The sequence below is a fragment of the Rhamphochromis longiceps genome, linkage group LG20 (genome assembly GCF_057381845.1).
Source record: "Rhamphochromis longiceps isolate RC_006_pf linkage group LG20, R_longiceps_female_GT1.1, whole genome shotgun sequence".
Lineage (NCBI taxonomy): Eukaryota > Metazoa > Chordata > Actinopteri > Cichliformes > Cichlidae > Rhamphochromis > Rhamphochromis longiceps.
In genome coordinates, this window is record NC_140576.1 from 32398145 (window position 1) to 32423954 (window position 25810).

The 25810-nt window shown below is 40.1% G+C and overlaps 1 protein-coding gene across 6 annotated transcripts in view; it reads left to right on the forward strand.

Moving 5' to 3' along the window:
• The window catches only part of LOC146645695 (arf-GAP with coiled-coil, ANK repeat and PH domain-containing protein 3-like), a 70227-nt gene that overhangs the window by 21380 nt on the left and 23037 nt on the right, over positions 1-25810 (forward strand). For all 6 annotated transcript variants that reach the window (XM_085392959.1, XM_085392960.1, XM_085392956.1 and 3 more), the window contains exons 2-6: positions 6084-6141; positions 12600-12719; positions 13397-13450; positions 24987-25045; positions 25300-25483. In XM_085392959.1, coding sequence (XP_085249085.1) covers positions 6084-6141; positions 12600-12719; positions 13397-13450; positions 24987-25045; positions 25300-25483 — 475 coding nt within the window. The remainder of the gene's footprint in view (positions 1-6083; positions 6142-12599; positions 12720-13396; positions 13451-24986; positions 25046-25299; positions 25484-25810) is intronic.

Consider the following 25810-nt stretch of genomic DNA (forward strand, 5'->3'; position numbering starts at 1 on the left):
CAGACAGACTTACAGATACGCTCGTGCCGTCTCCAGTCCCTCGTTTCCACTCCTTCATCCGACCCCACCTTTCCTCCGCGCTTCACTGGGGTTTGAATGATGATGCGGACATGCTGAAGAGTGTGCTGATTGTTGATGATCACTCAAAGATAACAGTGGGTCTATTGCACAGCTGTGTGCTGACACTGCTTCATCACTCAGTGGCTAATTCATCCTCCCAGTGGGCTTGCTGTCTGGAGGTTTAGCCGCAGGTTTTGCCCCAGCTGGAAGACGCTTGTCGGTCTGGTTGAATTTTAGGGGTCATTACATGCACCCAGTGTTTGCAGTCTCTTTAGCATCCCACCTGCTTGCTGTCCGCCCAGACCACCAGGTGGCTCTGCCTCAGTGTCTCCCTCCAAAACACAACCCTCTCTGATATGAATGCTCATCAGCATCACACACAGCTTCACACACTGCAGCCAAAACAATACATTTTAACTAACGCTGAAGGTATTCCTTCATCTCCATTCCTTTGTTGTGTTACTGCAAACCTGTAAAAATACATTTTCTCTCACATTTATTTGAGGACTTTTTATACTGAATACTTGACAGGTTAAGATCCTGCATATTATTCATATTACAAGTGCAAATAGGTGTTTCGAAGCCAGCTGAGACACGTGGTGGTTGGCAGGACTCATTTCAAATGAGTCCATCCTGCTGGGGACCCACCACTCGTGAGAGGAGCTGTTGGGATGTGGTGATTTGTGGATTAGGTTGTCTAAATGTTTAAATGTCCAGGCTTGTAACAGTAAGTCAGGATTCACACTGATGTTCATTCAATGCTTGATGGCAGGCGTTCCTGACATTTTGATGGATGTTTTTGCTGTTGTGATTGTCATAGCAACAGTAAACAATCATCACAGGTAAACTGACTAACTTACTGCCATAAATCTTTACATATCACCCTATTTTTGAAACTTTTGCACTGGCTTCCTGTTGGATGTAGATTTCAGTTTAAAATCTTGGTTCCCACTTTTCTCCAAACCAGGTTCTCGGATCCCTGGATAAGAGCCTTCCTGTGATTCTGTGTAACTGAGGGTGATTGGGACTTCCAAATTTTAACTTCCAAACTTCGGAACAGCTTCCCACTCTCTCTTTGCACCCGTGACTCTGTGACAGCCTATAAAGAGCAGCTTAAAACTCACCTGTTCAAACAGGTTGTGTTTGTGTTGTTTCGCTCGGTGTCCTGTGTGTCTGTTTTGCCTTTGGTGAGGGATTCACACATCTTTACCAATTAAACTTTCCTGTAATTTTCAGTGGGCTGAATTGGAACGTCTGGTGGATTGGTTCTGGTCCCCAAACCACACGTTTGACAGCTGAGGTCTAGAATGATTGTGATGTACATGTTACTAATCTGACTGTTTCCTTTCATTTACTTGTAACAAACATGTTATTTCACTGTAATGTTTTCAGTGGAATATGATTAGAGAGAAAGGTTGTTGTAAAGAGAATTATCGCTTCAATCTGCAGCTCTTGCATTAGCATTTCAGCTTATTGTTTTCCTGTTTTGGATCACGGTCTCTGCTCTTAAGCTGCTGCAGCAGCTGTTCTTGAGATAAAAAGCTCCAAATAACCTCGGTACACGACTAAGACATAGTTAGAGACCAGCTGAACTGACATCTTAACCTCAGAACCCAAAGGTGGACACAAAAATAACCTGGTTTAAGTGAAGGATGTGACTAAAATTTTCCACCACTGCTGTCTGAACTGAAAACATTTTCCCTGAGAAGATACTTTAAACCACAAAACAGCTGGCCAGCATGGACATCACACTTATTTACCTTCCAGAATTTCAAAAGATCTCCGTTTAGCATCAGGTGGAACTGGTTAAGACGTGCAGTGGTTCTCGAATTAACGAGAAACAGAGGTGTTCTGTGACTTTGGGCCAGTAAAAGGCACCTCAGCCTCTCCCCTGGATGCCCAGTCAGCACGCCACCAGCCAGAAACCACCAGACCTGCAGCTTGCTCAGCACAATCTCTGTGTTTATTATGTTTTTACACCGTGGCTTAACTACACGGCTTCATGTCGGATGAATGTTTTAGACGGCGTGTTTTAAATGTACTGTGGGTGTTGCTGTTGGGTCTTAATCAGCCATTAAGGAGCGCCGTGTTTACGTGAGTTGATTGGTGGCATCTGTGTGAACCACATCTGGATGTACTGCTGTTTAATGGGCTCCCGATGAGGTTTTAATGGAGGTGGTCTCTTGTCGCTCCAGCCCTGTAATGAGTCGCGTAAGGCACTATTTGGCTTCCCCGCTCCTCTTGGTGTGAATGAGGGTCAGCTCACAAGCACATCAGGGACTTCTGCGGCCCACTTAAGAGACGGTTACCGTGGCTACAGGCCCGAGGCTCCATCTGCATGTATTATAGGAGGCGTGTGCATTCAGAAAAAAAGGGGAGTGGGGGGGGATACAGCTTGGAGGGAGCAGCTGTCCTACGAGCCGGTCTCTGCACATCTGGGACGGCTAGCTGGGGTGTCACCACGCTGTACCCGAAACTCGTCCATCACTGCAAGACACACATTGTTCACATTATGGTGTTGTTAGACCAGCGTAACTGAGGTTTAATGTTTGTGGCATCTTTTGTGTTTGTGTACACGATGTTTTGAGAGGATTTTTCCACTTTGCCCAACAGACTGGAACTGAAACACTTGGTTAGTTTCAGTCATTTGTTATCATGCCAAACATTCTGAGGTTTTCATTTTCCATGATCAGGGTTTTTGCCAGCGTTTTGAAAGCCTGGCCTAAGTTGACCCCCCGTCAGGCAGGGCTAAACATCACAGATTTCTATTTATTAGACAAAACCTACAAACATTACATTGACTAACCTGTGATTTCCAAAAGTGTGGGGACTATCATGGTACTGCAGGTGAGCCAGCAGAAGGTATTTTCAGCTTTTAATTTTCAGTTTTGACATTTAGTTTTAAACTGTAGACACAGAACTAGTGACAGCAGTAGGATATAAATAAATGGCACGTTGGTTTTAATTTTCCGACCCATTTTTGATCCTGAACTCGCCTTGTATGTCGTGAAGAGAAGAAGAAAACTTAAATTGAGCAGAAGTAAATCTTCTTTGGTTTATCTCATCAAACAGTTCAGATGTCCCATTGTAAATTTTGTGGTAGGCATTTTTTCCCCCAGTATTTTTCTGTATTTTATCCAATAATCAGTTAGTGGATTTAAATAATGAGTAGCAGATAAAGCCATAATGAAAAATAAGCTAGTTTGAAGGGTTGGCCTAAGCCCAGTGGTCGACCTTGATAACCACAGCTTCTACTCTCACCACATGAAGGATCATCTGAACATCCATCCACCCATCCTTCATCAATCTTGAATCTTGGACAAAATGAAACATACAATCTTTTCAGCGAGCTCTGGTCTTCCCCTGATTGGGATTCCTTTAGACTCGAAGAAACAGAGACCCTTATATTCACAGTGTTGAAGTACGCCGATTTCACGGATTCTTTTTGATGGTAGCGATCAGGCGGAAACTTTTACTTCCAAAATCAGACGTCTTTATTTGCGCTTAAAATAAATAAAATACAGATGGATCCGGAGACCTAGCTAACTAGCCTACCCCCACTACGTCTAGCGAGGTCTGGCTCACAACTGGAAGTCAACACAGTCTTATGGGTTTGGTGTCCCGCCCATTGTACCCCCCCTTCAACTGTCCTGCCTGCGGTCTTCCCCACTTCAGCACTCTAAACAAAATCACCCAAGTTTAAGCATAGCTTTCTAATCCTCTCTACCTACAATGAAAAAATGAAAGCATGAGTACATAATCACATTTCCCACAAGCACCCTTTCTCACAACAGCCTCATTGTTTTGGTTACTCCAAAATAATGAGATTGGTTACTTCTGAGAGCACATGACCATAGTTGAGGGTTACAACATGATGGATTGGTAAATCAAAAGCTTCTCCTTCAGGTTCATCTGTTGCTTTACCGCAGCAGACATGGCCCAAAATACAATACACCTCACGATCCACCTCACCAATCACCCTGAGAAGTTAACTACTTTTTTTAGGGCAGCAAGTCTGCTAGAACAGCTGCTATCTATTTTTAACCTTATCTCGTTTCTTAATAACTCACAAGTAGTCGATTATTATAAAAAAAACCCACCCTAAGCATCTAAACTCTTCTGTGGACATTTGCAAATAAAACATGACATTAAAATCAGTCCCAAGAACTGCTGGAGCCATGAACACATGAGGAGAACTAGCCTTTTGAAAAGCGAGCGCCTGCTAAGCGCTGCACTATCACATTTTTTAAAAAGAGCAGCTTCTAAAATGACATCAGCAATGAAAACAGTTTCGCTCACTGGCAGATAATCCCTGGGCGTGGTTGGGCTCAGAGCCGTTCAGCAGGAGATCAGTTGAGGTTACAACAGCACGTGTCCACATGTGGAATAATATGGTATTGATTATTTAGGTAATGCATGTTTCCATTCTGCACGAGTTAGAGCTTTTGACAGACATTTCCTCTCTGGAGCATTTCTCTCCCCCAATCCTCTCGGTTCCATATTAAGGGAGTAGAAGCTGTGGGGGTTGGAGAACATGTGCCATCCTCCGTCCCATGAGCTTGTTCAAGCGGATTAATCCACCAGTGGCCAGAGAGGAAGAAATGAGTCGGAGATGTCTATTCTGCCAGCCACGACTGCAATCTGATGGAGCTGCTGTGCGATTCGTAATACAACATTGATATAAAATTTGGAAAAGGAGTCCTGTGTGTAAAAAAAAAAGAAAAAAAAAGTGTGAATTGTCAGACATCTTTCTTCTTTTCCCTCGCTCTCACACCTCCTGCCCTCCATCTCGACCTTGCTATACAAATTTGCCATGCAAACAACACCTGTTGTTTACTGCTTTCCCTCTAAGTCTGTAGATATTCACATCAACTATGAACACATTAGATTTCTGACGGGCGGCTCAAGATGGCAGACATGCTTGCGCTTGGGTAGACTGATGCTAATGGTAGTTTGACTTGTATGCTTACCTTGTGCGTTTTAACTCCACTGGATAATTCCAAAACGTCACTCCCTTTTTTCATTTTGGCTCAACGTGCATTAAAGCAACAAACGATTTTGAGTCTTTAGGGGTGAGCAGTAATGCACATTTGCTTGTAAAGGTGGTTAAATTGAGCAACCAGGCATCCAACAAGTCCTTATCATTAAACAGTGAAGGAAGACCTCAACACACAGCACTTCCAAATTGCACACTAGCACTGGATGAGCCAGTTCTCCCAGATTTGAAATCCCAAACAGGACAAATCAGCTGTGCTCAGCCATCTGCAAACACAGAATTTGGGTGTAATTAGTTCTGCTGGTATTTGGCGGTAAAGCCAAGTTTTAACAGTGTGTGTGCTCTAGGCCTCATAGATAACTGTACAGCTGCTTGGATATTTGTGTTGCCTGGAACAAGAGATCCAGTCTGACCGACTGACCAACATTTCCATCCCTGGGGTTCACGCAAAAAATTGGAAAATGTGACTACATGAAGAAGCTGGCTGTAGATCATATTTAAACCATCAGCAACAGGAAGCACATACCGTAACAGATGAGCGGCACATAAGGGCGGTGAACGTAGACGTGCTTGCAGCGCACATACTCTGACATGACCTCAGCATGCGGAGGAGCCTCTGAGTGGTGTTCATAAGGCCTGTGTCATGCTGCCTCTGGGTGTAAATCACACGTCTCTCAAGGGTGGAGAGGGGAGCTCCAGATGCGGCTGGGTGCGGTTTCAGTGTTGACAGTGAGTAGGTGGACTGGGGGTTGTGTGATGAGCCAGACAGCTATGTTCCCCTCGCTGCGGAGAGACCATGTCTATCACTTTGTTTTGACAGAGCTGAGCTGCTCCCAGGATGGCGTCTCGCTCATTAAAAACACACCCGGAGTCTCGCCTGGCTCCGCAAAACTCTGTTTCATTTCTGGGAATGTGGGGAATAATAAGACTATTGCAGATCAACTGTTTTCCAATAAGTTAACATAATTCAATTTGTTACACATTACCACACGTGTAATAATGGATTTTTCCTGCTTTTATTTTTCAGGGCGAATATTGATGAGGTAGAAACAGAGGTGGTGGAGATCGAGGCAAAACTAGATAAGGTAAGACGGTTCTTCTAGTTAACATACAAAGATGATGCTGTAAGATGTTGTGAAAGGGAAAAATGTAGTGCAAATTGTCTTAATATTTATGTCTGTGGGCTTTCTTTTTACTTCTACTTGTGTCTTGCCTTTGCTTCTTTCCATAAAGAAGTTATTGCGAATGAAAGACTGAAAACAATATTGGATAAACAAAGTAAGCGTTCTATAATGTTTTCAGTTTTCCCAGTCCACGCTGTCAGTACTTGCTTTGTTTTTCTTGCTCTATAAGCAGTAAACAGAAACCAGGCCAAGTTTCAATAGCTTTTTCAAAAACGTGTTCAGAATAAATGAAACAGAAACTCAGCCCCGAGCACACCTGAAGGCACAAGACCTGCCGCCTTAAAGAAGCCAGTCCGGTTTTATGAAGCTTAGGGGCACCAACGTTTTTTGGTGTGTGTGTGGTTTTTTTTTTTTTTTAGAAAAGCAAACATAATGAGGTCATGGCATTAAGTGTCAGTGTGGCAAGCTGTAAGATTGCTGATACTAAACGTTCACTTGCAACATTTTTTCAGCTAAATCGTCCAGTCTTAAAGATTGTGATTTTTTTTCCCTTAAAATTCAATCAAAAAGGTGATCTGAAACTCTTAAATTAGAAATCTCTATTGCAGATTTTTCTGAAAGACTTTGTAAAGACAGTTTCTTTTATTTATATATATATATATATATATATATATGATAGATTGCATTTATATAGCGCTTTTCGGGGCCCTCAAAGCACCTTGCAATTCCAATACTCATTCACACACTGGTGGAGGCAAGCTGCAGTTGTAGCCACAGCTGCCCTGGGGCAGACTGACAGAAGCGAGGCTGCCATATCGCGCCATCGGCCCCTCTGGCCATCACCAGTAGGCGGTAGGTGAAGCGTCTTCCCCAGGGACACAACGACCGAGACTGTCCGAGCCGGGGCTCGAACCGGCAACCTTCCGGTTACAAGACGAACTGCCAACTCTTTGAGCCACGATCGCCTTTAGCGCTTGTAATCAGACCCCTAAATGATGCCAGTCATATATTTAGGAAGATTAAAAAAACAAGTTATTTTCTGTTTTTCTCTTTTTTTCTTACAAGGAGAATTTTTATACTTAAAAGTCAATATTTTGTTAATATTTATGTTAAAATCTGAACTATCAGAACTGCGTGTTTGGATAGTTTGAAAGTGAAGCAAAGCAATCTTTTACACTGCTGCCATCAACAGAGTTACACAGCCGTGCATGCACCTCTCTCCATGAGAGCATCTCAACTATATTTTTAGCAGAAATATCTCAGTTTGCACATTTGCAGAAGTATAAAATCATCTTTTTTTCCCCTTTAAAAAACCAAACTCTGTTGTAAATTAGAAACATTTGGAGAAGCCCACCTAGTGTGCCAAAGAAGCCTATCCCATGTTTTATGTTTTTAATTATTAATGAGGGAATCCTTGCAAACATACACTGACTGCAGCCCTGATTGGTAGAAATACTGCAGAACTAATGGCTGAAAAAGAGGAATTTTGGTCTCTTTCCACATTTTGTCACACTATATTGAGTTACGGCAGACCTTAGCCACGGCCTGCCTATTACACACAGGATTATATCACTGTGTAGTGCCTAATCCCTTAGTGCTAACATTGCTAGCATAATGGACGGGGTATTGTTGCTCGGCCCAGTTGAAGAGTTCAGCTCAGGTTTGCTGAAACGTGACGTGGCAGCAGTGCAAGATGGGGATTACAGAAAACATCAGACTGCATGGCTTTCAGAGCGTGCAGTTGCCCTGTAATAAGGCATCCAGATGTTCCAGCTGTAATGCTCCTGTCACAGGTCCATCTGGTGCTGTTCTCAACCTAACCCTGACCCTGACTCTGACTTGCATGTGTCAGAAAGAGCCAGCGCTAATCAGGTTGTTCTTTTACTGCCATCATTGTTGGGAACCTCCATTGTTAGTTCATATACCAGACCACAGGCATTCCTGTCATTTTTAATATTCATCTACCAGGGTCTTCACAAAGATGCATTTAACCATCAACATACTCTAAAGAGGCTTACATGAAATTTGATCATCAGTTGTATAAGACTGCATAGTAAAATGGTAAATAATAAATTGCATAAAAAGCTAACTTCTTACGTGAATCTAAATATTTACATAAATATTAGCTGATAAGATTTGGGTAATATAGGTAGAAAAAGGTTTGTTTAACATTTAAACATATTTTCTGCATATTCCAGCATATAAAATAAAATATGTTTTTGTACTTACACTCACAGATGCTAATGTTTTGTCACTTTTTACAGAATCAAACTCAAAGTAATGTCAGTACTTCCAAGCATTAAACGCTGCATGGTCATACTCTCTCCCACGCTCCATATTATCCATGTTGATCTGCACACGTCTGTTGCTGCCACGGACGTCACGCGCTCGTACGTCATTGTCATGAGACACTCTCACAAACAAAATCGCGGTTTAGTAACACAGTAACGCAGCGTGCTAACAGGAAAGTTACAGTAATCGGATTACTTTTTTGCAATAGTAATCCCTTACTTTACTTGTTACTTGAAAAAACCGGTCCGTGAGTCCTTTCGTACCGAAAGTTGAGGCTTGGGTGTGAAATTTATAGTTTTCAGGGTTTTCAATCGTTAACTCGGTTTCCCTGGCTCTTTTTCCGTGTTGTCGTTGTGTGTCTTATTTTGAAATAAATATTTACGCGTTACCATACCATAGCTACCAGAGAGTATTAACTCATTCACTGCCAGCCATTTTCAAATGGCTGGCAGTGAAACACAACAAGACTTGCACCACATTTTTGTCTCACTGCGCAATCCCTTACGTGCGCAAACCCTGCACCTCCTTGCAGGTCTACTTTTACTGCTGGTGGGCTTCAGTTCAACTTACGTTGACTGCCATTGACGTCTATAGACGTCAATGGCAGTCAACGTAAGTTTTTCAATTGACGTCTATAGACGTCAATGGCAGTGAATGAGTTAAGGGGCAGAGAGGAGGATGTTACTCTCAGTGTTTTTGGCACATTTCAGGAGGATGCTGCTAAAAAAAGTTACACAATTACACAGTGAATTTGCATTTATTATTATATTTACAAAATACCACAGCTTTTGTCTTGGTCATATCATTTTATTTTGTTGTATTTATCCGCGACACCTGAAAGGCCGGTCCGTGAAAATATCGTCTGACATTAAACTGGTCCGTGGCGCAAAAAAGGTTGGGGACCGCTGCACAAGAGGACAGAAAAGTGTGTAATTCCTTACTGATTGAGAAGTGAGTACTGGACATTGCTGGCAGTCACTGGGTCAGATTAGTTGCAAAGAAGTATACGGTGCTGCATGGAAAACCTTGGGATTGTTGAGGTCACCTGTAGTTTACATTGCAGACCTGCCTTGAAACCCTACAACTCTGCAACCAGCTTGTTTTGAATGGTTGGCTTGCAGGACTAAGGCACAGCTTTTGCTTTGATGGTGACCAATATCTGTTTGTGGTTTGTGTTATAGTTTTTACTCCTGTTCTGTGAGTTGATGGCAAATTACGGGTGACTGCAGCAAATCAATCTCAAGGAGATTTTTGATGTGGCACTGTCTTTGTGAACAGTTACACCTAGCCAGCAACCACTCACTAGCTTATTGGAGACTACACAATGACTGGTTTCTAGGCCTGTGTGGGACTCATAGACCGCATGAAAGATGGACTCAGCTACCGCCTCCCATTGGTTTGTGATGAGGTGTTCACCTGTTTCTGCTGCACTAAGGGGTGGAGCTGACTGTGAAACTGAACCAAATCCTCCTTTCTGACTCCATCATAATCAGAATTTGCAAAATAGACTTCAGTATGATTTGAAAGTAGTGATTATGCACCTAGAGTCATCAGGAAAGCATTTAAAGAGGGCACAGAGTAAGAGAGCTGATGGCTCTGAAGTTATCCCCTTCTGGCTTTTAAAGACCTTTGGGAGATGCAAGTTTAAGGGACTTTTAGTCCCCCCTTCTTTTTTTTAAGACCAGGAAGCAATTTTATACTTTTGTTCAGTCTATCTCTACACAAATCTCTTTGCAAATCTATGGGGAGTGCTGCAGACTGGCTGTCTGGTGAGCTTTAGCAAGCTTTTTGTTAATATTATTAATAGCAGGATAGGTAAAGCCTTGTTTTCAGTCATAATGCTAGGCTAATGGTGAGTTTGCTTATAAACCAAAGAAAAGGCCACATCAGATTCATGTCTGGTTAGCAGCTGGGAGGAAATGAGTCTTGCTGGAGAAGACGGGTGCTGAAAAGCAGAAAACCTGGCATTAGAACACAGAGTGAAAAATAAGAAGAGATTAATTTTCCTCTCATGAAACCAGAAGCTAAACAAAGCAGCCGTTATAGCAGACAGAAAAAACCTGCTGACAGAGAAAATGTTCTTGGAAATGCACAAAAACATTCATGCTGAGTTGCTGGTGTCTGCTGTCCATTATCCAGTCCTGGATAACATTGGCTCTTTTACATGCGTGCAGGGTGGCTAGCTGATGTCAGGGGCTGACATACGGAGCCCACCTGCACACACTGCCATATGTGAACACAGGTGATGGATAGACAGCACACATGCAGCTGGATGACTCCATTCCCGTCTGGGGCTCAGGTGCGATGACGAGCTGAAAACGCAGAGAAACAAAAGCTTGAGTGTTGTGACTCGAGCATGTGATGTTGAGTTATAAAAACCGCTGGCCTTAAGCGTGGATCGTACCTCAGTGATGGGTCACACGGAGCCTCATGTTAAGCAGACTTCTATTTACCACATAGGTGTTGACACATGGGAGAAAGTGCGATCTTTATTTACATTCAAGAGACATGCATGGACATGCAGTATAATTTTAACACCCGCAATCCAGTCTTTGGACTGTGGGAGGATCACCTGGAGGAAACCCACACAGGCAAACTCAATAGATGGCCCCAGCTGACCTGCAGGTTGGGCCAGGAATGTTTCTGTATTGCAACAGCGTTAACCGCTCAAACACGATGCCGCTGCCATGATTTTATTTTAACGTTGTAATTTCGATATGCTCTTTAGATGTCAACTGGCTTTCTACTAACCCTGCTCAAACTCATCAACACTCTTCTTCATGGATACCTGGAGGCAGGTCTTCATTGCAACACCTTCATATGCAAAACTGTCATTCGATGTTGTGCAATTGGGAAACACCATATGAAAACCAGGCCAAGATTTCAATCCAGAATTTTCTTTTTTTTTATTCAACTAAAATTTTAAAACTTAAATTAACATAACCAAAAGCAAATTCATATAAAATAAACAAACAGTATCCCTTCTTTGAATTATTATAGGTTAGCAATAAAGCAAATAGATAAAAAGACACTTGTACATATATTTGTAAATGATAAAACCTGAGATTAAATGCTTCGCTAGGTTTACAAGAAACTGAAAGATGGACCAGAAAAGGCTAATTTTGCTTGCTGGCTGGCCAGGTCGCATCCCCATTCATGTGCAACTGCATGAGCAGGGATTTTCTCATCACATCTGAGGTTTGCTAGACGAGCATTTAAGGGAAAATAGCATGTTTTTATTTGCAGTTTATCCATCATAAGTTGTTTAATAAACTTTACTTTTTTAGATCTGAGTTATACTGCAGAGAGTCAAGTTACAATAATAGATACTGGAACTATTATAGGATATTTATAGGAAAACAGCCCTCTCCTGTGATCTCTGTAAATCTCTGTTTATAGGCCTATTTGCTAATTTCAGTCAACATTTGAGAGGAGAAGTATCCAAGATATAGTCTTTGGCTAACGAGTTGTGATTGATAAGTTGCTGTCACACCATCGCTTTTAAAACCCTTAGATCAGGGGTCTCGAACTCCAGGCCTCGAGGGCCGGTGTCCTGCAGGTTTTTAGATGTGTCCTTGATCCAACACAGCTGATTTAAATGGCTAAATTACCTCCTCAACATGTCTTGAAGTTCTTCAGAGGCCTGGTAATGACCTAATCATTTGATTCAGGTGTGTTGACCCAGGGTGAGATCTAAAATCTGCAGGACACCGGCCCTCGAGGCCTGGAGTTCAAGACCCCTGCCTTAGATGGTGCAAGTGAACACGCGGATGTGGTTGCAACACCTGTGACTGAAGTTAGTTATACCTCAGACTCTAGTGTCCAGATGGATAATATCAAAAATTCAACCTTGATTTTTGTGCCAGGCTGTAAACATCTTTCTTTTAATTTATTTTATTTTTGACCATTCAAGACTTGCTCAGAGCGGTTAAAATGACCTCTCCTTCTTAAATGAATCCAGTTTTTTTTTTTTTAGGCCTTGGCCTTATACAGATTCTTTTCTTTCTGATATACAAGGCCTGCCCATCGTCATCTCCTTAAGCTGAACTACAGCCCTGCTAATACGATGCGTGTGTTGAAAGCTTCAACATCTTTCATTTAACCCCTCGTCTGTCTTCTGTCCACAGCTGGTGAAGCTATGCAGTGGAATGATCGAAGCAGGAAAGGCCTATGTCAGCGCCAACAAGCTCTTTGTCAACGGCATCCGGGATCTGTCTCAGCAGTGCAAGAAGGACGTAATGATCTCGGTGAGATTCTGAAACAAAGCCTCGGTTTTATCCATCACAGACTTTAATCTGGTATTATTGGCCTCATTTGTCTTTTAGTCGATATGGTTGTGGAAGGTTTTAGCCTCAAAAATCAGCCAAAAAAAAAAAATCAGCCTCTTTTAGCCTCAAAAAGCAGCTAATGTCCGAGGACATTGTTTTTGTGTGAACAAACCTGATTACTAACAGATTAGTCAGCGAGGATCAAATCAGGCCTGGAAACTTACTTCTTGGCTCGACTCACGACTCCGGCGTCTTGAACTGTTTTCATTGCTACTGACATTAAGTACTATTAAAAGCCTTTTTGGCTTCAACTGTATGACTAATTGTGAGTTTCTTATTAAAGCCTTGTTCATATTTGTAGTTTCCATTGTAAACGAATAAAAATAAATGGCATGAATCAGTCCTGCAATTATAGCTCTTTTTCCTGTACATGGTACAGCTCAGTGACATTAACCAGCTTAGACTTACTTTTAGCTTTGTGGATCTTTTTATTTTCTTCCATGCAGAATTCATATAAATTATGGTTTTAGTTTCTGACAGATTTTATTTGCTTCTTTTATTCACAAAAATGAAACTATTGTGGCGTGAGACTATTATGAGAATTTTTCTGGATGTATTGTGCAGTTAAAGACTGGTTTTTGTTATTTTCTGTGCAGGAGTGCTTGGAAAAATGCGGGGAAAGCCTGCAAGAGATCATAAACTACCACATGGTAAGCCAGCCATGCACTCTATATACATTATACTGAGACAGAGTGGTATCATTCGAATTTTAACTGGCATTTAAGGCTACATTAGGGCCTTTTATTCCTTTTATTTTAACACTGATGGTCACTGAAACCATCTGTGGCTGCATTAATGTCAGTATATACAGCTCACACTGAAAGGCAGACACTGACAGTGTCTCCTTAGGTTGTTTTTATATGGAAATACTCACCAACGGGGCACCTTTTAATAAAGGTTGTGTTAATGGTTAGTGAATAATTAAATTATCCTTTACAGCTCATTTAAAGGCCATTTATAAAAACAAAATTACGGTTGCCAGGTTATTAAAATCTCCCATTGGCAGGTACTTTTCATTTCCTTTTAGTAAGCCTAATAAAGAAATCCTCCTGGGTTTCTCACTCACAAGTAAGCAATCAAATTTGTAGTTTAATTCAAGGTTTTAATGATCAAATAATGTTCAATGGTTTTAAATAGACAGATTTTTGTCCAGTTTTTCTGCAGACCCTCAGAAATACCACAGTATTTCAGTTATAATAATAATAATAATAATAATAATAATGGATTGGATTTATATAGCGCTTTTCAAGGCACCCAAAGCGCTTTACAATGCCACTATTCATTCACTCTCACATTCACACACTGGTGGAGGCAAGCTACGGTTGTAGCCACAGCTGCCCTGGGGCAGACTGACAGAAGCGAGGCTGCCATATCGCGCCATCGGCCCCTCTGGCCATCACCAGTAGGTGGTAGGGTAAAGTGTCTTGCCCAAGGACACAACGACCAGGACAGAGAGCCTGGGGATTGAACCGGCGACCTTCCGGTTAAACCACATCTAAAGATTTTGACGGTGTGTAAACACCCAGTAATGCTTTTTAAAAAGATGTTGAACTTGGCCAGACATCTAAATAACGTAAAGATTTGGTAAAAAGTGGAAGGTGAAAAAAAAAAAGTATTCTCAAGTCAGTGAAAAGGCACACGTAATGTCTAAATAACTCTTCCTCCTTAACTCCTGAGTTCCTCATGTTGCTCCGCTGTGTTTAACTGTTTTAGGCTTGTACAAATAAGTCATAATGTAATAAGAAATAAATAACTAAATTCTATTTATGTAGCACATCTAAACTTACAATGGAGACATTCACACTGCTTGCGTACAGCGGCGCAGTAACAAGCTGTCCTGCATTCAGACAGTACCAGAGGTCAACAGTTCTCGAAGTGAAGTCTTCAGCTTTGATCTAAAAACAAAAAAGTCACAGTTGATACAAGTTGATATATGAACTACAACTGTGGGGATTAAAGACAAAAAGTAGCAATAAACAAAACCTGCCACTTCATACTGTATTATTTAATGCACAAGGAAGCAGTGGGAGCTTGCTAACACTGTCTCAAGTGGTAGTAGACTGATTGGAAACAACCAAGAAACTAACTTGGAAACTCCTGTAGACAGTAGTATATAGTATTATAGTAGAGGCCCCAGAATAAATTTGTGTGGAACTCCATATGTCATAATGGCTGATGCAGAGAATGTTTGATTTCCAAAGAAGTCTTAATATTATTTATTCCACAATGCAAAAATTCTGAGTGGATACACTAGAAGAGACAATGCAGATGGGGTTAAAGGCTGATATTACAGGAATAAAACTGTATTAGGAATTGACAAGAAGGATATTTTCTATTAAATGGGACATATAAGCAGTGTTTGATATCCAAGGGAGACTTTTTGAGCATGGTTGCAAAATTCAGAGTTAAATATATTCATAATAAAAAAGAGAAGGGGAAGAGAGAAGAGAAAGAGAGGGAGAGGAGAAAGATGTGTCGTCGCAGATCAGCGACTCCCTCCTCTTCCTTCACTGCCGATCAGGAAGCAGAGAAGAAGGTCAGCATTACAAATGGAGGCTTAATGGACTGAGTCGGTTGAACAGCTGCTTGACAGAAGAAGCCTTGTATAGCCTATAAACCTGTATGTCAGTGTCTTACAGGCATGTGTGCATGTCTGTCACTATATCATTATTTTGTGTTCTGTTATAGGTATAGGTAGGGCTGTTCGATATAACGATATATATCGGATGACGATATAAAAACATCTATCGTTTCATTTTACGCTATCGTTTGTTTCGTGGTGTCGCAAAATAAACTGTTTACGGCAATATTTTTTCATCGTTTTGATGGTCCCTGTAGTGGCTATATTAATTTCTTAAAGTTCTCTCTTTCATCCATCCATCCATTCGCGTCCGCTTATCCTTTTCAGGGTCGCGGGGAGCGCTGGAGCCCATCCCAGCTGTCATAGGGCGAGAGGCGGGGTACACCCTGGACAGGTCGCCAGTCTGTCGCAGGGCCAACACACAGGGACAGACAACCATTCGCACTCACATTCACTCGCACATTCACACTTATGGGCAATTTGGATTAACCAATTAACCTATCCCCACTAAAAAGTCTCTCTTTCTCTTATATTTTATATAACGACACTACTGACGGACAAGCGCCTGTTTTTATGCGTTGTGGTTAGCAGCAACGACGGTAAAACCATCGCGTGTCTGCTTGTTTATGTTCCACATAGACCTTTCACAATAAAGCTCAAGATACTGTTGAGACTTTTCAAAATAAACTGAATCACGTGAAAGAGCAGATTATTTACGGATGAGAAGTAAAAAAGAGCCGCCAGGTGCTAAAAAATAAACCTTAGACTCAAACGTTAGAACAGGCTTTTCCCCGCAGCACGCTGTGTAATAAATACTCACAAAGAAAACTGCGGCTGTTACAACTTGTGTCTGAAAATGTGTAGTTTCATGCATCTGTTAAAACACTGGACTCCAGCTACATGACGCGCAGCTGGAAACACTTCCCGTAAGTCGAGCTGCCCGAGATTCACAGAATTTAAAGAAAATGTTACATTTTTGTGATTTATATCGTTATCTGGACGATAGAATTCTTATATTGGGATATGAGATTTTGGTCATATCGCACAGCCCTAGGTATAGGTACTCTAAAAAAAAAAACCTTAGAAGCTGTTATAAATTTAGAAAGTTTTGAAATATTTTTGCTTTTGTAGACAGAAACTAAGAATGAGATAGTGGTGAAACTGAAATGAACTGAAGTGCAAGGAAGAGGATCATCTCCATTTCCTGGTAGTTCCTGGCAGAAACAGTGCAGTCGGTGTCAGAGGCTGAGATTGCAGAAACAAAACCTTAGCATTTCACAGCGAAGATAATTCTCCTGTTTATTAAAGGGGAACTATAAGGATTTTCCTTCTTGTCTTTTATAAATGAGGGTTTTTACAAGTTTAAACCAGGCCTTTGGATGGGTGACTTTGCATGTAAATGCAGTTTTTCGTGAATGCAGTTCTGGTCATTTCCCTTTGGTCGAAAGCCAACATTTTTCATATGCCAGAAAAACGTTGCACTTTAGAGATGCCCACAGTTTCAAATAATACAGTCAGGATATGTTCAGGTAACGCCTGTGAGTCAGTGATCAACAGCTTTCTTCTGTGGTCATCTGAGAGTCCCAACCTTTATCTCCATCCACCAGCAGTTAAAATCTTCTTTTGGCAGGAGGCAGTATAACAAAAAGAAGGAAATTTTTAAACTGTAAATCATGCAAAGCTCCTCTAGTAGAGTCCGAGAATATGAAGGTGGAATTGTTAATTGTGCTTAAAGTCCACTTTAAGCTCAATTAACTCTCTTTTAACAACCTCAATCCCCACAGCGGCCGTTAACCTCCTGCTGCTTGATCCTCATGACCTTCTCAACAAATACAAACACTGGAGCGTAAGCTCAGCCACACTTTTCACACCTGTGGGAAACGAAAAAAGTACACATAAGGAGGCAGAAGGAGAATCAAGATGAGCTTTGTCGGCCATCTAAAAGAAAGGGGCTCATTTCTAAATTTAATTTACGCAAGAATAAGTTTTGTAATGTGTAATCTTTCTAATGAGATACTTGAATATGAGTTTGTAGAATTGGTGGGAAAGCAACAACAGTTTAGGTAAAGAAAGCGCTCTAGTTTCCAGTTATAGTTCAAGCAGTATTGATGAATTACCACCAAAGAGGCTCTGGGGCCGTGCTGATAAAACGATTATTGTGCCACAGTCTGTTTTTCAATAAATCTCCCGTTTTGCCTTTCAGCACATCCTGTTCTTTTGCTTCTCCATAAAAGTCCAAATTCACTCCCCACCAGACTGTGGCAGATTTAATTAACTTCATATTTATTTATTTCATTTGCTCATTTGAAGTATAATTAAAGTTCAGGAAAATCCCCAAAAATTAAGATTAAGTTTTTTGTTTGTTTGGTTGTTAAGTATAATGAATAGACTACTTTTAGTCTACTTTTAATAATTGTGTTAAATAATCGTGAGCAGCTAGTAGTTATAGCTTGCTTATAAAAACCCAGATATAATGCATCATTTCAGCACTGTTTGATCTCAATACACTAATTGATGTTGGTTTTTAAAAATCCTGCAGAAACCCTGTGATAGAAGGGAATCCTCTGAGATATGAGAATGATGTGTAGGAACATTTATTTTTAATTTATTTAGTATTTTTGTGTTTTATTCAGAAACGACACTGTGTGTGATTTTTACTGCGTGGCGCTCATGTAGTCAAGGGACTCCAGCAGAGCGTCAATGAATAAGAAATGATGACCGTTATATCTGGCATGGTACAAATGTGGCCACGGAGTGCCAGCCGCCCTTGTCACAGGCATACTCGGATGCCTTTAAAATCCAGAAAGGAAATACAAAACGGCGTCTGAGCACATACACGGGACAAGTTTAAAAGAGTCTTGGCCCTGCTTCCTTCCATTTCCTGATAGCTTGGCTTTATTGCCAGTCCAGTACCACACAACAGAACAAACAGGCTCTGTTTGTGTGAATGTCACCAGCAGGCCAAGTATAGCTCCAATCCTGAGAGTCTTTTTCCCCTCAAAGTTTTCACAATAGATTTTTCTTTCTCACAGGCGGCAGCATCAACATAATTGGGCCATAAAGCTCCATTTGAATACTCGATAAATTATTGACACGTGTTTGACTCTCTGAACATACATTAGGCATGAGGGGGAGGGCTGACACAGGGAGAATATGATGTGAGTGAATCTTTGTGCACTGGAAAGAGGTCATAATGCAAAAACGGATGGGATTTGCGGTCCGGAGAAAATATGTTTAGGGTTTCGTGCAAAAAGAAAAAAAAAAATCAACCAGCTTGCTATAATACAATTTGAATTAGCCTATTTTTTATCAACCGGTGTTTCTAGATACACCACTACATGGAAATCAAGTTAAATAGCAGTAAGGCTCATTGTTGTTTTAAGATTCCTTAGAGATTTCTGCCTCTAATTTTTGTGAGTAGTTTTAATTTCCTTTTTGGCCGTTGCAGACCAGATTATTCTAGATAAGGCTGCAGAACTAGATCTATGCTTCAATTTCTTAAGATCAGTTTTTACAGCTGTTTATTTATCACCCATGCTATGCAGCAACAGTCTTCTTGAACAAATATACTTTCTTTGTTTTTTCAGTGATGTGTTTCATCCATCCCATGGATCCATCTCATGTTTTTAAAGGCACACAAACATAAAAAATTGAAACAGTCTTAATGTCTTCACCTGTTAAAGAAAGAAAATGGTGTCACCAGCATATTTAAAGTGGATTAATTAACAAGGGATATATAATTTAAAGGCTACTTCACGTAGCGTAGTTACTGGACGATGTTGGCACGAGTTAAAATCAGTCACTAAGAGGGTGCTGCATCAAAAACCTCTTTGTGTTTGCTTTGGTTGCTAGCAGATGCTGTGGTCACCTTGCAGTTTTTTCCAATGAAAATCGCCGATTTCTCTGCAGAACTTCCACACTTACTCCCTCAGCTGTAGTGAAAGTTAACGGTTGAGACACAAGCCACAAGCTAAAAACTCATCTTTTTAAACTTGCTTTTGGTTGATTTTTATTTTTAGGTTTTAGCTTCTGTGAAGCACTTTGTGATTTTTATCTTGAAAGGTGCTATATAACTAAAGTTTTACTTACTTTACTTACTTACAAGCCAGAAATGGATAACATTCACCTTCAAAATAAAAGCTGTGCCAACCAGCACATTTTAAATCTATACATGACCAGTTTGTGGAAAGTGTTTGTGGACAAGTCTGCATCTTCCATGTAAACCTTTGACAACCATAGTAACCTCTTAGTGACAAAAGTAATTAGATAAAGGGGTCACTGACTGGTCTCTAGGCCTGTTTCACTGGTGCCTTAGCTTAGCTGTTTTTCCTTGTTTCCAGAGTTTTGAATGAAGGAACCAGCTGCTGTTTGTAGCTTTAAATTATGTGAAAAAACTCTAAACAGTATAAAAAATGGGTGTAGCGTGTTGATCTGGAAAGTGCCATAAATGTGCATCCTCTTTAAAGGTCAGCAGGGGGCGATGTATGTGATTGCAAAAAAACTTACTTTTGTAAAGAAGATTCTGAATTTTATACTTCAGAATTTGAAATGAATTAAATCCAAAACATTAAAACACAACAAAAAGAAAAAGTGAAGTTCAAAGACACTGATGTGGATTAATATAATTTTTAGAGTAATTTACTGGGTAATATTCACTTGCCAAATATCTAATACATGCTGTCAGACATGCATCACAAAATGCTTTTCCGTTGTCTTTAGATAATAACTCATAAAACCTGTTTGATTGCTCCCTGACCATCCCCCTTTTTTTTTTTTTTTTTTTTTTTACAAATGACCCTTCCCAAATGTTTTTTTTCACAAGCAACAGTGTCCTTTTGTTCAGTCCAAATTTTCATTGTCAGAATGTCTTGATGCTTACTCAATCCTCCAGGTAAGTAAATGCCAAAAGGTTGATTCTGTTCATCTGGACGTAGTCCCACTGAAAACGATACGTCCAGATGAACAGAATCAACCTTTTGGAGTTTTATTATCAGAGTTTGAGATTCTTTCCAAAACAAAAGGATTAGTTTGGCACAAGTCACTAGACCCACCATCAGTGCTCTCTTTATAAATGCATTCAAGGAGATAGATCATTGGTGCCCTGGACAAATCACACTTCAACCATTGGCATATACAATCCAAATAATTTCCAAAAAGGAAAAACATTCCCATAGTGCATACAAATAAGTGCTTCTTTTTGTCCTGCATTTCCAGCCTAAAACATCTTTAATTAAATCCATTTTTATGTAATCTGGTTGTATAGAAGTATGTGGGACAACAGCCTTTGGCTCCCAGCTCGGAGTTTATGGGCTCAAATGCTGCATTTTGGTTTTGTAATTTCTGCTGACCGTAAGAAAGGAGGATTAACTGTAGTATTCTCAGTCACAAGTCGTTACCCAACGCACTTGCAGTTTCACAGTCAAATCCAAACCTAGAGACACGAAGCATGCATGGTTTCCTGGATAAAGTCTAAAAATAACAGTGTGTTTTTACCCACTCCGATTTGACAAAGGTGTTCTTGTGCACAGAGTGGGCTTGAGATAATTGCTTGACTGACTAAATCACATCATTCTGTCTGAACATGCTGGTGGAATCAGCGAAGGGATTTAAAAAAGTGATAGTCAGTACAGTAGTCTTTTGTAATGGTGTCTTCAACCATTTCATTCCTTAGCTCTGATGTCAGCATGCTGAAGGTGTGCCAGATACTCTTGGACTTACTTATGTTTGACATTAACTCTACAGTTTGTGCTTATCTGTCAAATATGGAAATGAAATGTCTGTTGCTCTCAACATTTAACTGCTAAGAAGATTTCAAGTCAAAACAAAGTGGCACTCTGTCATAATTAACATGGCTGGTCTGTCAGGTGGGATGCCATTAAGCAACGATAGATAGACAATAGAATCATACAGTTTTTGTTGTTACAATAAAAAATACAGTAAAAACAAACATTGTTAAAAGTTCCACAGATCTATACTGAAGGCTTTATCCTGTGAGTGAGTAAAAATGTCATATATAACAGTCATCCATCCATCTATTCATTCTCTTATGCTTATCCAATTCAGGGCCGTGTGCGGGCTGGGGCCTATCTCAGCTGCCATAGGGCAAGAGGTGGATACACCCAGGACAGGGCACCAGCCTGTTTCAGGGCTAACAGTAATAGAATAATATAACAGTAATAAAATAAGATTTGAAAAAATTAACAAAATTGAATATATGACTAAGATTATGAAAAAAGAGAATTCAGTATTCTGTTGAACACTAAACTTATGAGAAATGTAGGATAAAAATACTTTTTAAAAGTTGTAATTCTGTCTTTTGTATCCCAGCTTTGTTAATACAGTTATGATGGCAATTAGATGTTGTACAGTTAGTATATTAACTACATGCTAATGTATAGCAGGCCAATATTTGATGTTTAAAAGATAAAGCATCCGTATACTTGTATTAAAAATCTACACTTTCCAAGTATTTTCTTAGTCTAGATCAAAAAAAATGTAAATTAAATAAAACATAATATTTATGTAAATTGAACTAGTTTGCAAGCCAGTGTCTGTTACCTACCACCAGCCGTTAGCTGGTTTGTCACAGTGCTTCTGATCTTTAGTAGCTTTTTCTGCCCCTCCAAATTACCTAATGCTTACTATAGTTTAAGGCCACAAACAGTGTTTCTGTGGAGCCATGTGAGACAATCAAAACAGAAATATCTTATCTCTGACTACATAAAAACCAAAAATGGGAACATGGAAAAAACACAATTTCTGTATTTATTAGTCTGAAGCTCCACACTGTGACTTTAGGTTCAAACTAAAGTTGAAGTGACGGAAAACTGGGTCCGTTTTTTAAGTGTGACAGGTAGGAATCAACCTCTGAAGTCCAGTCTGACAATTTCCATCATTTTTCATAAATCATAACCAGTCCCCAGACCCCCATATTACATTACATTTGCATTATGCAGTGACAACCTGATGCATGTTGGTCCGGTGAAACAAGGGTGTCAGCTTGCCACAAAAATAGCTCCGGAATGCAACAGGCTACACTTCCCCCCAAGCCAGGAAGTTTCACAGCAGTTCTCCTGCCGCACACAAACATCACAGAGGTGTGCTGGGTGAGCCCACAACTTTTAAAGACTGCGGTTTGCTCTAAACCGCAGTCCACCTCAGTTCTGTCTGCTCGACGCTTAAACTAATCCAACCCTGGAGAGTTTATGACCGCCATACACCACTGCACTGCTGATTTTCGTGTTTTAGGCATCACGTGTTTGAGAAAGCTCCTGATGGCCCAAACTTCCAGCTACCACTTTCACTTTTCTGAGAGCTTGTTAAAATACATTCAGGGAAACAGGCAGACCACATATGCACTATCAGACCTGTTTACTGCCAAACAGGGTGCCATTTTAAACATTTTACTTTCCAAGAAGCAGGAAAGGTTACTCAGCTAGCCTCACTAGCATTACAGCAAAGTGCCGAATGGGTGGGCTGCTACCATCAAAACAAACACGTTTCTTTGAGGCATCAAGAGAATCCATTTAAAAGTACCACTTCCATTTGACCCACAGTTAAGTTTGTAGAATCTTTCTGACATTCTTTTTTTAATTTTTTAGATTAAAGTTGTTAATTTACAACAAAATGGGCAAATTTGTGACAAAAAACAGCAAATTCATGAGATAACTCGTGTTTTTTTTTATCAGATTAAAATGACATATTTAGGAGGGAAAAAAATGTTGCAAGAAAAAAATGGCAAATTTTGGCTGTGGCAATTGTACAATTATCAATGAAAATCCTGCAAAATTTTTAAAACAGAAAATGTAATTTAAGAGAAAAAGCTGGAACTATGGGACCATTTTTGGTGTATTGGCCACAGATAAAAAAAACCAACAACAAAAAACTGTGTTTTTGCACAACCACCAACACAATGTCTTCTTTTTTTTCCATCACTGACCCTAATAGTCTGTCATATACCCTCTATACACAGCTTACAGCAACAACAATAGCAGAGTGTCTTTCCCATCATCCGCGCCTATAATCCCTGAGTTAAAACACTCATAAGCCTATTTATACAGCCTGGCAAACTCAAATCTTCTAATCCATACCAAAACGCATGTATCCAATTATTCTAGCGGGATGAGGGTGAAACCCTTTAAGCAGTCTAACTGCTCGGTTGTGGTAAGGACACGTGGGCCTTGGCAGTTTGACTGGTTTGTACCCTGTGCTGAATGCAGACTGCAGTGTTGTGTTGTACCAGAATCCTCCTCTCCTCCCTCTTGCTTACTTCCTCACTCCCTCCCTCTCTGCCCGAGTGACCTATTTAGCAGCAGCAGCAGCTCTTGCACACTGACTGTACTCTCTGAGCATGAAAGGGAAGAGGAGGGATCTCGAATGTAAAACGCCAAACTGAAGGCAGCATGTTATTGTGTTGGAGCAGGGGTGTTTGAGTCACAGCATCATTGCCTCTCCACTCATTCAAACAGGCATTAATGTCTGATTTCCATAATTTACGAGCATCTTTTGAAAACAGCTGGGCTTTGTCGCCCTCTGCTGGTTACTTTGAAAGTCATATCACAATAGGAACATTGTCGCTTTCTTCCAAAAGACTTGGAATAAGAAATGCTACATTACATTTCATCCTGAATTTGAACTAAGTTCATACATCACGCAATACAATAAATATACATTTGCTGCACTAATTTGATTGGGCATCAACATATGGTATTTTCAATATGTACTTATTTATTTACAGTTATTCTAATATTAGTCTGCTGACTGGTTTGTCGAAAGCTTTTTACTTTGTGGACCACATAAACAATAGCATTCACATTTTATAAATGATGCATTTACAAAAATGATGATGCGCAATGAGATGTTTTCCACACTAAGCCAGCCCGATGAAAGAAATGTTAGAGTAGGAAATAAAAAGCAATAATGATAAAATGTAAATCACTAAAAGTACTTCTCTTGTTTAATTGAATAGTCTGTTTTAAGAGTTTATCTATTATATACATTGCTCTCATAAACTTATCCTTATTTGATTTGTTTTATAAATTTTGGCAGTTTTTTTCTGATATATTAAATTTCTTTGACTGTAATTCGCCAAAGAATTTCCTGTAAAATTGAAATACAGTTTTCTTGTAAATTTGCAAATATTTCATTAGTAAATTTTGACCTTTTTTTTTTCTCTAAAAATTTTTTTTTCTTGTAAATTTCCTCCTGTTTTCTTCTCGCAAATTAGCCAGGATTTTTTTCTGTAATATTTCCAGAGTTGTTCCCTTGTATAATTGTCAATATTTTTGCTTTTTATTAGTTTATATATATGTATATTAATTACATTGGGGTAGTATGGCTGGTCATGGGTGATATCATTGTTGTAAAATTGAATATGAGATAACTGTGAAAAAGCCAGAATGTATACCCTCCCTTTGGCAGGCTGGTTCTGGTCCTCTTGTCTAAAGTGTCTGGTTAAATTTACTGGTCACATCTTCCATGACCAAAATGAAATCCCGTGATAATAACTTTATGGTGACATAAGCCAAAGAATAAATAATAATGAACTAGCAATGTCTAAAAGTATTATAAATTTCATCTAATGTCTTATTTGTGACCTGTTTCAGATCCTGTTTGATCAAGCCCAGCGGTCTGTAAAGCAACAGCTGCACAATTTTGTGAAAGAGTAAGTAAACCTACAATTTGCTGAAGTATCCCTGTAGATATTTAGATGTATAAAATATTCAATACAGGTGGGAAAAGGATTACTCCACAACCTTTAAAAGGCCTACATGTCCTTGTTACCCCCAAAAACCTTTCTTAAGTGTTTAAATATAGAACAGGCTACAACATTTTGCAGCCCAGACACGTTTTTTCAGACGTAACGTTAACCTGCAACGCTAATGTCTCACTTGTATTTTGTTCTATTTTGTTTGTCAGGGATGTTCGAAAATTCAAGGAGACAAAAAAGCACTTTGACAGGGTGCGTGAGGACATGGAAATAGCACAGGTGAAGAACGCTCAGGCACCCAGGAACAAGCCTCACGAGGTCGAAGAAGCCACTAGCGCGCTGAGCATCACCCGCAAGTGCTACCGACACCTCGCTCTGGACTACGTGCTACAGGTCAGAAAAACACTGTAAAAAGAAAAAAGACAACATATAAGATGTACTAAATACTCTCACTGGACTAAGATCTAAGAATGTACCGAGTAACAAATCATGAAAACTACACCCAGGCACTGATTTTGAGCATCATTTTCAGTTTCAGTTACCCAAAAAGAGTAAAGTTTTAAGAAGCAGTGTAATCCCTTCAGACTCATTTGCACCCCCACGAGACAGCCTCTTGTTGCCATTACAATTAGAAAGTGACCATGATGTAGCCTGTCAGCCTGCAGCGACGTCTGCCAGAGCCCTTCTGCTTGAGTGGCGCATGCTTTGCTCTGGTCGCAT